Raw genomic sequence first — 14,338 nt, 5'->3', positions numbered from 1 at the left:
AGTGTTTTAATATGATCATAACTACCTCTATATATCCAGTTGCACGGGTTGTGCCATTTGCAAACTAGTATACAACGCCGTAAGTTCGGCCAGGCCGATTCTTATGTACCCTCCGTACAACATTCTTCTAAAGACTGTCATCCACAATCGAATCACTTGGATGTTACCACAATTTGTTGGTAAGGTATAGTTTTATTTTTAAAATTAGGGCTGTTTTCTTTTAGCACTGGATACACTAAGGACTAAAAGAAAACAGAGTACTCGTTTATACAGGACATCTCCAAAAATATGCAACACTGTCATCAGCTGTTTAAAAACAATCACAGAAAAGAAGTGAAATCTTGCCTTTTTAAATGTATGAATTGCTACAATTAGTAATAACACTGTACACTTTGAATTTCATGTTTTTCACTAAATTAGTCACAATAAATCGCTATTGTGAATCAAAGAAGCGTCACCTTATCAAACTACAATCTGGCAACATCGGCGCGACTTGCACTGATGAGATGTTCTGAATAGAACACCAGTGCAGTATTCTGGATAGACCATACAAATGTTGCATCCAGTACTGAAATAAGACAGCCTTATTTTATTTTTAAGTTAGTCGATATGGTGTCTATAGGTCTGTTCGCATACTTTTAAGTTTCAGGCTCATTTAGACTATTCAGTCCATTGTAATACCACATTTAACTAAAAGTACACATATGGACACTTCTAGTTTTAACCACTGAACCTTCACTATTATTTTCTTTTATTGAACCAACCAGATTGTTCCAAAAACATTAACAGACTGCTTAAGTAACCGTTTTCCACGTCCGCCAGTAATCTAAAGCTATATGCCTCCAAAATTCGCTTACGCCTTACACAAAATGCAGGACACTCACACAAGAGGTGTTTAATTGATTCCTTTTCCTCCACATCATGACAGCTTATACAATAGTCATTATACTTCGCACCTATAGTTTTTGGAAATTCGCCTATCAGGCAGCGACCCGTTATAGCAGATATCAGAAGTGATATCTGACGTCTTGAGAACACTAGCATATCTAGTGTGCGGTTTAAGTTTAAATGGGGCCATATTTGCTTGGTGTCGTTACAAGCCTTGCAATTCTCCCATCGAATATTGGCCATCATAACAGCCTTCTCACGCAGTAAGAGCTTGCAGGTGGCCAGAGCCATACCAACGTTGTCCAATTGCCCTCCGATGTTTTAAAGAAACCTGGAGCGGAGTTAGTGGATGCTAGTACCTTCCGTAGTCTGGAAGCCTCTGACGTATTCTGAATACTGCTACAGTAATCATCCCAAGAGTTTTGTTGAGACCTTCTCAGTTCTCGTTTATATGCTCTCAGATTCATCTTGTAAGTGTCCCCATCCTCCGGAGCTTGTAAGTGTCCCCATCCTCCGGAGAGGTCAACGTGACGTCCAAAACCTCTTGCCTGTTTCTGGTGACGAAGGTTGGTGCATCTCCCTTATTGCAAACTACCAGGTTAGTACGCAAAATAAACTCTATTAGCGACTCTCCCCTTGCATTAGTATCACTACTTCCCTAAATACTATGATGTGCCTTTGCATCGCATCCCATAATGAGTTTTGTCTTTGTTTTTAGTGACTCCTCAACTAAGGTCTTAACGGCACAGGGTGGCATCTCCCTATCATGTCCCATGTAGACCGAAGTTACCCAATATTTGCATTTGGATATCTCTAGACTGGCTACGACAGTGTCTGCATTGCTCAATGAAGGAAAGCCATAACTTACACGTCCTTGGGTCTGGGCTAGATGTGTCAGCGACTCTATATTTAATATAAACACCGCATGTCGTCTTGGTCCATCCACCTCTTCCAAACGACCAACCTTCCAATCGGCGGTTGGAAGATCTGGGTTACATTATTTTAGTCTCTCTAGTATTGACTCAGGATCAGGAGGGTTTGCCGGTATCCATGCATGTGCTATAGGTTTAGCCGGTATGTCCTTTTTTATCGACTAACTCCAAAGCGGCTCCTTCCCAAACTTCACCAATTAGCATCAATGCTGCTTTAAAGCAATCCATAGACCTCTGGTCCGCAAAAGCTATTAACTTATATCGTCCTTGATACCATCCAGCATCTTGCTGTCGAGGACTTGGTCTGGGAAACTTTTTTCGCACCTCTGAGTAGACATCGCGTTCTCAATTTCCCCCCATTTTTGCCTTGGAATCATACCGTCCAATGCTCCTTTATTAATGATAGCCATAACAAGGCTGTCTTTTGCAACTGAGGTAAACGAACCAAATTTATAACTTCAGTCGTTACCTGGGCCCTGAAGTTAGCAACCCAGTGGATGATTTTGAATTTCGCTTCATGGTGGTTTATTATTTCCACCACACGTGAAATTCGTAATAAGTACTTATTACGATGAAATACTCCGCTATTAGAAAACACGTCCGTTCAGTTCGACGGTTGAATGAATAATCCAGTAAAAACTAGCAAGAGAGTAAGAGTGTATTTTACTCTCTTCGTTGAAAAGTACTCCAACGGCATCCAGTAACTATTGCACATTCAAATTTTTAACTTCTAAAATATTAAAAACAAAAAACGGATCCTTTTTAACTTCCAGTTGTAGTTGAGGAACATGCACATTGTACTTACTGGTGCTTTGTTTGTTATCAACAACAAACTGGTAACATATGGTGTGGTTTGCAAGATTTTACTGGGGGGAAATCTCTAGCAAAAACTTACAATTTCTCTACCTAACTCGAACTTAATACCCACCTTTAGGCCGATACTCTGTTCGGTTTTCGCGTTGAAACTCCATACAAAACCAAAACATGCGAAAAACTAGCGAAATTTCCATTTTTCCATTTGTGGTACTTTGTTTTGAAAGTTGAAAAACTGACGTAACTCGCGTAGTCAGTATTTTCATAACATGGCGCCATTTGCAATGTGAATTAAGAAATAATTTATTTATTAAACTGATTTTTGTGAATTTATAACACAAAAGTGGATCTGATTATTATTTAAAAACGTAATCTGATGATTGATAAAACAAAGTATAACATGGATTTGTATTTCCATAATAAACTAGCAACCAACATCTAGCCGCTCCCTACTATATGGTAGAATATAAATAATGTATATAACATGAAATTTAAACACAAATGTTAACAAAATAAAAGCTTTATTTGGTGAATTATATTTTACAATCGTTTCATTTGTACTGGGCATCGGGATAATAAACACAAAATATAATTTAAACAAAATGAGGCACGGCAATTGATGTTCCAAAACAAGCATTAGCACTTCAACCAACATGTATAGTACCGAGGTAGCAATGAATGGAATCACAAGAATTAATTGCTATGTTCCAAAAAATAAAATGCAGCATTGTAAAATTAGTTTTTTAATTCCAAAGATATTTGTAAAATAACTTCGCCTGCTTCTTCTTTTTCAAATTATTTATTTTGTATGCGTGTGTGTGTAAATCGAGCCACTAGTTGCGTATGTAAATGTAATCATTTCGTGACAGTCTGCGATGTTGTTAATACATTTCGACGAAATAAACGCAAAAAAGTCCCAAAATGGCTGTTTTTTCCCTCAAAATATATTGTCAACACTATCATTTTTCAACGCGAAACAATGATTTAGGGGAACTTTTTTCGCACCAACAAACAGAGTACCGACCTTTTAAGGTGAGTATTAAGTTCGAGTTTAGACGCTAAATTCGTCATTTTTTCACTAAAGTGAAAACTAAATCAGTAAAAAAAGCATACAATTCAGTGCTGCCGCTAGTGAAAAATTGAGTGAAGTAGATTTTGGAAAAAAGTGGAGTAGATTGAATAAAATTGAAGTAGCATACATTTTTGAAAACAAAACAATAGATTTATTTTTATTATACCCTCTACCATTGGATCTGCGTATATTAACTTTGTCATTCTGTTTGTAACACATTGAAATATTGCTCTAAGACCCCATAAAGTACATATATTCTGGGTCGTGGTGAAATTCTGAGTCGATCTGAGCATGTCCGTCCGTCCTTCCGTCTGTTGAAACCACGCTAACTTCCGAACGAAAGAAGCTATCGACTTGAAACTTGTCACAAGTAGTTGTTATTGATGTAGGTCGGATGGTATTGCAAATGGGCCATATCGGTCCAATTTAACGTGTAGCCCCCATATAAACAGACACCTAAATTAGGCTTGCGGGGACTCTACGAGAAGCAAATTTCATCCGATCCAGCTGAAGTTTGGTACATGGTTTCAGCATATGATCTCTAACTAAAATACCTCTAAAATAAAGGGTTTCCATTCCAGCGATGAAAAATAGGGTTTGCATGTGCTCAATGATTAAAACCGCTATGTTCATCGTAATTAATGGAATAGGAAAAACAATTAGGTAATATGGGGAAAAATTTAAAAATTTGAAGCAGAACAAAAACTGAAGCAGATTTTTGGAAGAAGGAGTGACGAAGTAAATTTTGTGAAAATGAAGCAAAATACTTCGATTGAAGTAGTAGCGGCAGCACTGATACAATTATACATATTTGTTGCAGATTTCATTATAACTTCACATAGAAAACAAATTGTTTGGAAATCAGTTGTACTAACGAAAATTGTACACTCAGAATTAAATATCAGTTGTGATGATCTATTTCCTTCAATGACAAGCGTTTGTCTGTCTTTAATATCATTTGATTATAATTTCAATACATTTTCGTTTGTAATTGCAAACAAATGATTGTAGCAACTAATTGCCTCTCTTTTGAAAAAAAAAATATTTTGAATTATTCGTAACTGTCATTTAGTAGTTCTAACCCTGCCAGCATTTCAAAGTTCCATTTCAACCTCATCGTTACCACAGACTCGTAAATGTCACTTCAACCATCATGAAAAGGTACATCAAAAAGTACATGCAAGTAATTTGCCATCCCTACTTTTAAAAAAGCCATTTTTTTTTGTGAAACGCCAAGCGCAACCAGCTTGTTATATTTTAATTAAATAAAAACGAAAATAAAGTTCTGAAAACATAGATTATACGCTTAAAATTGTGAAAGGTATATTGGTGAACAATTTGGTGATTTTCCAAATGGAATAAAGTGATTGTTTTTCAGATATTTTACAGACACGCTGCCTCCATGGAATAAAAACACTGGTTGATAGACGCAGCAACATGTAACTCGCTACTTGTAACTCAACATCATCATTAATGCCAAAAATTATGTTAAATGTAATGTGATAGTGGTATAAATGTTATATTTTTAAGAATTTGTAAATGTTCATTCAAATTAATAAATATCTAAACAAACGTGTTTTACTCGACCACAATGATTCTTTTACAACTATCTTAAAATGCACTTTTTCTGATTGTTTGGAGGGTCCTTTTATTGGCGTCGTTCTAAATTGATCTATAAAGGCACCTAATAATTGCACTCATGCGAAACATTTTTGTAGTAACTTGGCGTGGTACAACTTCTCAATAGTGACGGCGCTTTTCCGACGAGTTTTTGATGTCGTATATGATTGTTTTCGACGTAGTGGGGATTCTCAAAAGAGTCCCCAAATTCAAAAAATGTTGGCAGGGAACTGATATTTGTTATTCTCAGCCGAATGCCGGTTGATGAATTCTCAAATGTCATTTTTATTTTAACAAATTATTTACTATCAAAGGAAGGCATATTTTTGTAGGCTTCAAATTGGTTTAAAAAAGAAACGCATATATATTGTATATAGGATAAGAATGACAATATTAGCTGTGGTTTTTAACTTTTCATTGAACCTGCCGTTTTGTATCTGGTAATAGCTGTGGACCATTTTTGATGTGGACTTATGCATATACACGAGTCTTCGAAGATATGATATATTTGTGGGTAAGTTCTGGAATTAGTTTTATACACTCTAGCAGTGATACCTATGTTATACCCCCTAACTTTCTAATTTTATTTGCAGCACTATGTACACTGGACGCCACCTTGGGCAGAGAAATCAACTCTGGTTAACCAGCCATATAGTCTTGGAATATAAGAAGATACGAAAGCATTTGGATGTGGATAATCTTACTAAATCTGCACGATTTTATCAATTTTCTCACACCACGAATATTCAATTATTGATATCCATAAATAAGGACAATATATTTTTGATGCTGTCGAAGTCAGGTACATAATGCCCGACAAAATAACAGTGTTGCGGCAACCATGCTACATGTTCACCGTCAAAAAGAATGTTTGCTCTAAGAATCTGGGTGTGGATACATTTTGATGCAATAAGTAGAGATTCTAGACAAAATTTTTTATCTACTAATTACATACATTTATCCTATTTAGATTTATTCGTACCACTATACCTATATGTAAATAAAATAAAATATAATATTCAACTGTGAATTAATTGATTTACATATATTTTTAATTAGGTCATGAGTATTATTTAGGTTGGGCAACACAACCGAATGATGAAGGTAGTCACGACCAATATCGTCGGCAGTTGTGTCGACCGAATCAGTCGGGTGACACAACTGCCAACTGGTAGTTGCTATATTCCTTAAAGTGGATTAATTAAGAAAAGTAATCGTGAAAATGACAATTTTAGCGGCTAAACTCGAACTTAATACCCACCTTTAAGGTGAGTATTGAGTTCGCGTTTAGCCGCTAAAATCGCCGTTTTTCACGATTACTTTTCTTATGCATAAAAAATAGTATAAACTTTGTGAAAGGTTGCTTTGGGATATTCCCCATCAAGTTTTAATAAAATGTTCATCAAAGAGGTACAATTTTATACTATTTTTACTGATTTAATTTCGGTTTTAGCGGCTAAACTCGAACTTAGTACTCACCTTTATAAAATAAAACAATACTCAACCTAATTCGAAACAATTCGGACATGAATTTGAAGAAGAAATAACCCGAAAGGACAAAACAAGTACCTAACTAAAAGCAAGTATTCAGTAGAATTACTGTCCCTACCCTTATCACATGCTGCTGTTGAATTAAGAAATCGTAGCTTCAATAACTGAAAGCCTCTTCAGAGTTAAATATTCCATAAATGATGAATGACATAATTGTAGTCCTACAAGTGTAATGATTAAATTATTTACTTCGAACTGCCAATGCACAATGGACTATTTTTGCGAATAATGCATACATTTACTGAATTTGATTTAAAAAAATTATAAATTGATATACATATTATGTGTAAGTGTAACACTACATGATTTTTTCCCAAAGATATTTTTATCTATTTATATTCTTAAAATTTTTTGAAAAAATCTTGAACAATTTAGTTAATAGGTAATTCCAGTTTCTAAATATTTCTTTGCTTGCTGCAAAATGTCGTAAATATAATTGGTTTGGAATACAAATAAAAAAACCCTATGTTTGTAATTTATTTGAATATTACACCCCAAACATTTATTTATATGCGAACTAAATAATCATGAGCGTAGTTTGTTATAATTAAACATGCACTTTTCCAGATTCTTCTATTTTGAACTTTTAGACTTTTTAGTTATTGAAAAAGCCGAGGAAAGTATTTTTTTCTTTGAGTCTTGATTTGACATACTATTTGCCCATTTGACTCTGCGTCTCGATCGCGAGTTCAACTTTCGAAAAAGATTTTGAATTGCTCATCTACACGCTCACAAAAAATCGCTTCTGTAACATATACTCCCAAACATATTTTGCTTCAAGCATATATATTTTTGGGTATTGCCCAAACATTTATATGTTTGATCTCTTCCAATATATAATATGTTTGAAAGCATATTGGTCTAAACAATATATGTTTGGGTAGTCAATTTCCAAACATTTTGTATTTTTGCATCCAAATTCAATAATGTTGTCTTCCAAAAAACAATATGTTATTATGTGAACATATAATATGTTTGGAAGCATTTTGCACCCAAAAATATTATAGGCTTAAAAAAAAAATTCTCCCAAACAATATTGTGCTCAAAATTTTATTTATTTATTTATTTATATATTTACAATCATAATGAATTATCAAAATAAACAGGTAATATAGGTGCTAACAACATAGGTTTTCGACCTGAATGCTCATAATTTTTTTTCTGCCCAATTGTATATTCCCCCACATCTTTCTCACTTCCACGAGATTTTTTAGTTCTTAGCACCTTTTTCTATAATACAAACATTGTAGAAGAAATTATTCAATTGTATGATTTTTTTATTTTAATTTTACCTTTTACCTTTTTTATATGTCCCAAACATGTTATGCTAGTTTATGAACATTATATGCTTGCACTCAAAAATATTGTGTTTAAAAATTTGTGTTCCAAACATATAATGTTTATAGCCAAACATATAAAAAACAGTCTTTTTCATCCGTGTACACATGTTTGGAACACAAATTTTTAAACACAATATTTTTGAGTGCAAGCATATAATGTTCATAAACTAGCATAACATGTTTGGGACATATATGTTAATATGTTAGAACATATTATGTTTGGGACATAAAATGTTTTTAAATATAATATGCTTGGATGCAAACATATATTAATTTAGAAATAGCCTATAAACATATATGTGTTTAGTAGCTTGGAGCGCTATTTAACAGGGAGCGATATTGAATTAAGTTGGTGGTTGTTGCTTGTTATTACAAAATTAACATTTTATTTTTCCTTGGGCAATTGATCAGCTACTTCTTTGATCCTTACAAACTGTGTGGTCCGCTGTTCGAATCCCCGTCCGGCAAAAGGTAAAATTAAAATAAAAAAATCATACAATTGAATAATTTCTTCTACAATGTTTGTATTACAGAAAAAGGTGCTAAGAACTAAAAAATCTCGTGGAAGTGAGAAAGATGTGGGGGAATATACAATTGGACAGAAACAAAATTTTGAGCATTCAGGTCGAAAACCTATGTTGTTAGCACCTATATTACCTGTTTATTTTCATAATTCATTATGATTGTAAATATATAAATAAATAAATAAAATTTTGAGCACAATATTGTTTGGGAGAATTTTTTTTTAAGCATATAATATTTTTGGGTGCAAAATGCTTCCAAACATATTATATGTTCACATAATAACATATTGTTTTTTGGAAGACAACATTATTGAATTTGGATGCAAAAATACAAAATGTTTGGAAATTGACTACCCAAACATATATTGTTTAGACCAATATGCTTTCAAACATATTATATATTGGAAGAGATCAAACATATAAATGTTTGGGCAATACCCAAAAATGTATATGCTTGAAGCAAAATATGTTTGGGAGTATATGTTACAGAAGCGATTTTTTGTGAGCGTGTATATGGACGTTATATACACCCAAAAAATTTTGTTACTCATAATAGCAAAAATGTTTGCTGAAAAAGGGACAGCAGTAGCATGTAGTTGTTTCAACAAACATTCGTTAGTTGAAACAGCAAACATTTTTACAGCTACAATAGCAAACAAATACTGCTGAATTAGCAAACGTGTTTGCTAACAGTTTTTGACAAACATCGCTGCTAAAGTAGCAAACTGCGTTAGTTAAAATAGCTAACATTTTTACTGCAATAACAACTACAAATGTTTGTTGTCCCAGCAACAAAATTTGTCGTTTTTTAACGATATGTTGAAATGAAACCCGTAAATCAAGGCCGTATTCAGGGGGGGTGGGGATGAGGGGGATCAAACCCCCCCCCCCCCCGAAATGAATGAATGTTTTTATATATATATATATATATATATATATATATATATATATATATATATATATATATATATATATATATATATATATATATATATATATATATATATATATATATATATATATATATATATATATATATATATATATATATATATATATATATATATATATATATATATATATATATATATATATATATATATATATATATATATATATATATAAATATTTTTAGCTCCATAGAAAAATCTTATCGAAGATGTTGAAGAAAAGCTGGAGGTTTTAATTTGAAAAACGCTTACCTATAAAACTTGCACAATTCATAGAATACTAGTTGAAAAGTCCGTCAAACGACGGTCGAAAAAAACAAATTGTTTTTGTTCTCGCACCACAAATTTCAATTTTGGAAAATGTCTTTCTGCTTTTTATGTGTGTTTGTTGTTCTTTTTGTGAACATGACTCGCTTTGTTTGGCCATAGCAACAACAACGAAACAGCCAAATACACATTTGTAAATTAAATGGCGCAAAACCTGTGAAAAGAACCTGCCTAATTCAGCGATGGAAGCACTTGGAGAGTGCAATAAAGAGATATTTCCAAACGTGCATATTCTTTTAAAAATTTTGGTCACTTTTCCAGCTACTCAGGGATGGAAAATACAATTTTTAAGAAAGTACAAAAAAGGTATTTTTTGAGCGGAAAGGTACTTTTTACTAAATTTCAACAAAAATTTCACTGGAAGATTATTGTCAAGAGACTGAATTTTAAATAAAATAAAATTTTGACAAAATTTTCTATATAAATAAAATTTTGCAAACATTTTCTATAGAAACAAAATTTTGCAAAAAAAATCTACAGAAAAAAAAATTGCAAAATTTTTTCTATAGAAATAAAATTTTGCAATAATTTCCTATAGAAATAAAATTTTTACAAAATTTTCAATTGAAATAAAATTTTGACAAAATTTTCTATAAAAATAAAATTTTGCAAAAATTCTATATAGAAATAAAATTTTGACAACATTTTCTACCGAAATAAAAAATCGATAATATAGAATCGCATTATTTTTTCGACTAAAACATTCTTGAAGTCAATAAAATCCTGTTTTTATACCCTGCGCCACACTGTGGAACAGGGTATTATAAGAAGCTAGTTGTGCTTGGTGTTTCACAAAATATAAAATGGCTCTTGTAACAATAGTGAAGATGGGAGATTTGCTTGCGTCATACCAAATGTTGCATTTACCAGATTAGTTTAATACATGTTTATCTTTTAGTTGCTTTTAGTTTTTATTATACCCTGCACCACACTGTGGAACAGGGTATTATAAGTTAGTGCATATGTTTGTAACACCCAGAAGGAGACGAGATAGACACATGGTGTCTTTGGCACTAATGCTCAGGGTGGGTCCCTGAGTCGATATAACCATGTCCGTCTGTCCGTCCGGCCGTCCGTCCGTCTGTCTGTGAACACATTTTTGTGATCAAAGTCTAGGTCGCAATTTAAGTCCAATCGCCTTCAAATTTGGCACATGTTCCTAATTTGGGTCAGAATAGAACCCTATTGATTTTGGAAGAAATCGGTTCAGATTTAGATATAGCTCCCATATATATCTTTCGCCCGATATGCACTAATATGGACCCAGCAGCCAGAGTTTTATACCGATTTGCTTGAAATTTTGTACAAACATAACACTTAGTCGTATAGTCAAGTTCGCAAAATTTGATTGAAATCGGTTCAGATTTAGATATAGCTCCCATTATATATTTCGCCCGATATGGACTAATATGATCCTAAAAGCCAGAGTTTTGGCCCAATTTGGTTGAAATTTTGCACAGGGAGTAGATTTAGCATTGTAGCTATGCGTGCCAAATTTGGTTGAAATCGATTCAGATTTAAATATAGCTTCCATATATATTTTTCGCCCGATATTGACTTATATGGCCCTAGAAGTCAGAGTTTTGGCCCAATTTGGTTGAAATTTTGCACTTGGAGTACAATTAGTAATATAGTCATATGTGCCAAATTTGATTGAAATCGGTTCAGATTTAGATATAGCTTCCATATATATTTTTCTCCCGATATGGAGTTATATGGCCCCAGAAGCCAGAGTTTTGGCCCAATTTGGTTGAAATTTTGCACTAGGAGTACAATTAGTAATATAGTCATGTATGCCAAATTTTATTGAAATCGGTTCAGATTTAGATATAGCTCCCATATATATGTTTTTCTGATTTCGACAAAAATGGTCAAAATACCAACATTTTCCTTGTTAAATCGCCACTGCTTAATCGAAAAGTTGTAAAAATGACTCTAATTTTCTTAAACTTCTAATACATATATATCGAGCGATAAATCATAAATAAACTTTTGCGAAGTTTCCTTAAAATTGCTTCAGATTTAAATGTTTCCCATATTTTTTTACTAAAATTGTGTTCCACCCTAGTGCATTAGCCAACTTTAATTTTGAGTCTATAGATTTTGTAAAAATCTATCAAATTCTGTCCAAATCGAGTGATAGTTAAATGTATGTATTTGGGACAAACCTTTATATATAGCACCCAACACATTTGACGGATGTGATATGGTATCGAAAATTTAGATCTACAAAGTGGTGCAGGGTATAATATAGTTGGCCCCGCCCGACTTTAGACTTTCCTTACTTGTTGACTATGTCTTTTACAAAATCGAGATTTTCTTCCCACATGAACATGTCTGTTTTGCCATATTTGTAAAAGACTATTAGCAAATAAGGTTGATAAAGACTTTCTCAAAATATTAAAATATTTTGTCAAAGCTATTGTACCATAAATCTGATATCGACTCAAAAATGTTTACACAAAAGGTACTAAATCCTTCGCGGGGGTACTACGGTACTGACCGGGGTGAAAAAGTATTGAAAAAAGTACTATAGTACTGCATTTTCCATCCCTGCAGTTACTACGTGCTAATCCGAACGTTCATTTTCAACAATGAAGAGTTTAAAGACGTATCTTAGAAATTCGACTAGCGAGAGTAGACTCAATGGATTGGCATTAATGTCGGTTCATCGCCGAATAAATGTGCCGACTGAAGAAGTCATTGATTTATTTGCTGCCCAAAAAGCCCGTCGGCTCAATTTAATATTATAAAAATATTGTATACATACCTATGCATAAATAAAATTTTCTACACATGAGATTATATGAATATTTTTTTTAAAGTTAAGTTAAAAATTAAGTGCTTTTAACAAAAAATCAAATTGATTCATACTAAAAGCATACATAATTCTCTTAAGGCCCTGGCATTATTTAGCTAAAATAGCAACGTTGTAATGTTATCCTGGTTTTAGTACTCTCATTTAAGGTGAACTTTGCCAATTGTGATACATTCGGGTACAGTTTAGGTTAACTATAGTGGCAGCCGGTTATTTCAGGTTCCCTTCGACTATTTAGTCCATTATGATACAGCAGTGTTAATCTTCTTACTTGTCATTGAGTGCCACCCGATTCCATGTAGGAAGCTCAAAGACAAGGAATCTCCTTTTTTAGCCGAGCCTGAACATAATTTCCCATTGCGATGAAAATTTTAGAGTAGCTTTGAAACACTCAGAAATGTCACCAGCATTATAAAACTTTATGGTGTTTGGTCGAGAAATGTCACCAGCATTATAAAACTTTATGGTGTATGGATTGAATTCATAACTGTTTGTCTGCACAGCGGATATGAACCATTGTGCGACGGTTGCTCCCATATACCAATGTATAATAGTAATCTAATCTAAAAATTATTAAAACAAATTATTAAAAACAAAAGAACTTTAAAAGGAATACAATATTATACAATACAATATTTACCAAATGTAATAAAAAATGTTGGAAAATATATTCAAAAACAACACAAAATAATTTTTCCATTTTCCCGGCTTGTCTCGTGTTTTCGTTTAAAAGTGATGCTTTAACGGCGTTGGCGTTTGACACGACGTTGACATTTGTCAAAACCAACAATAGGTCTGTTCGCGTACTTTTCTAGCAATAACAATAACAAACAACAAATGAGGCTCATTTCCACCTCGGCGTATATGTCAAAACGCAAAAGAATGAGGGTCCTCTATTCTCAATGCACGACTGTTTAGTTTGTTTAGTGGCCTTGCGTTTCTTGATTTTTTTCACAAATGAACTTGTTTTATGGTTGGAGCTGGTTGGTGTTCGAACTGGAAAACACTAACTTTTACAGTTACGTGTCACACACGTAACTCTTTTGCAGGAAACGTTTCCAAGCTGGGCAATCATAATAAGCCACCAAGATATTGCGACTTTAAAACCTTCCTGTCGGATGAAAGAATGCTATCAACACAGCCTCAACGATAGAATTCACATGAATATATTTGGTTGAAATTGGTTTTCATTATCAAATGCATACTTTTCGCTTTATTATGAAATAAACATCCGAACATTTATCTCAAAACATTAATTTTTTCTTCGAATACGAAAATACCAGCTCTTATTGGAAAATACTTTACAAAAATATAGAGTCCTTCTAGAAGATCTTCATCAAGTTGAGTTTTTCTGCGGCTGTTTTGTTAAAATTGTAGAACAATCCTATATCGACTATCGAAGACATTGACATGTTAGATTTGTCGTTCGGGACAAATATTTATGTTAGCCACATATTCATAGAAGTTAAGTGTATACAAATCACATTTAATTAAAAAATGTAA

The 14,338-nt window shown here is 33.1% G+C and overlaps 1 protein-coding gene and 2 long non-coding RNA genes across 4 annotated transcripts in view; all 3 read left to right on the top strand.

Annotated features, from left to right (window-relative positions):
• Positions 1-14,338, top strand: part of TbCMF46 — a 69,812-nt gene that overhangs the window by 49,376 nt on the left and 6,098 nt on the right. Inside the window, exons 7-8 of one of the 2 annotated variants that reach the window (XM_075295487.1) lie at positions 5,773-5,839; positions 5,919-6,210. The exons of the other annotated variant lie outside the window; for it this stretch is intronic. Coding sequence (XP_075151602.1) covers positions 5,773-5,839; positions 5,919-5,993 — 142 coding nt within the window. The 3' untranslated portion in view covers positions 5,994-6,210. Of the gene's footprint in view, positions 1-5,772; positions 5,840-5,918; positions 6,211-14,338 lie in introns of those variants that run through there. 2 annotated transcript variants of the gene reach the window in all.
• Positions 4,784-5,281, top strand: LOC142223120 (uncharacterized). The gene is made up of 2 exons (XR_012718582.1): positions 4,784-5,026; positions 5,084-5,281. It is a non-coding gene; the product is annotated as an uncharacterized LOC142223120 (long non-coding RNA).
• Positions 8,614-8,939, top strand: LOC142226148 (uncharacterized). The gene is made up of 2 exons (XR_012719611.1): positions 8,614-8,687; positions 8,750-8,939. It is a non-coding gene; the product is annotated as an uncharacterized LOC142226148 (long non-coding RNA).

The sequence above is a fragment of the Haematobia irritans genome, chromosome 2, assembly GCF_050003625.1.
Source record: "Haematobia irritans isolate KBUSLIRL chromosome 2, ASM5000362v1, whole genome shotgun sequence".
NCBI classification, from domain to species: Eukaryota; Metazoa; Arthropoda; class Insecta; order Diptera; family Muscidae; genus Haematobia; species Haematobia irritans.
This window is presented reverse-complemented; position numbering and strand designations above follow the sequence as displayed.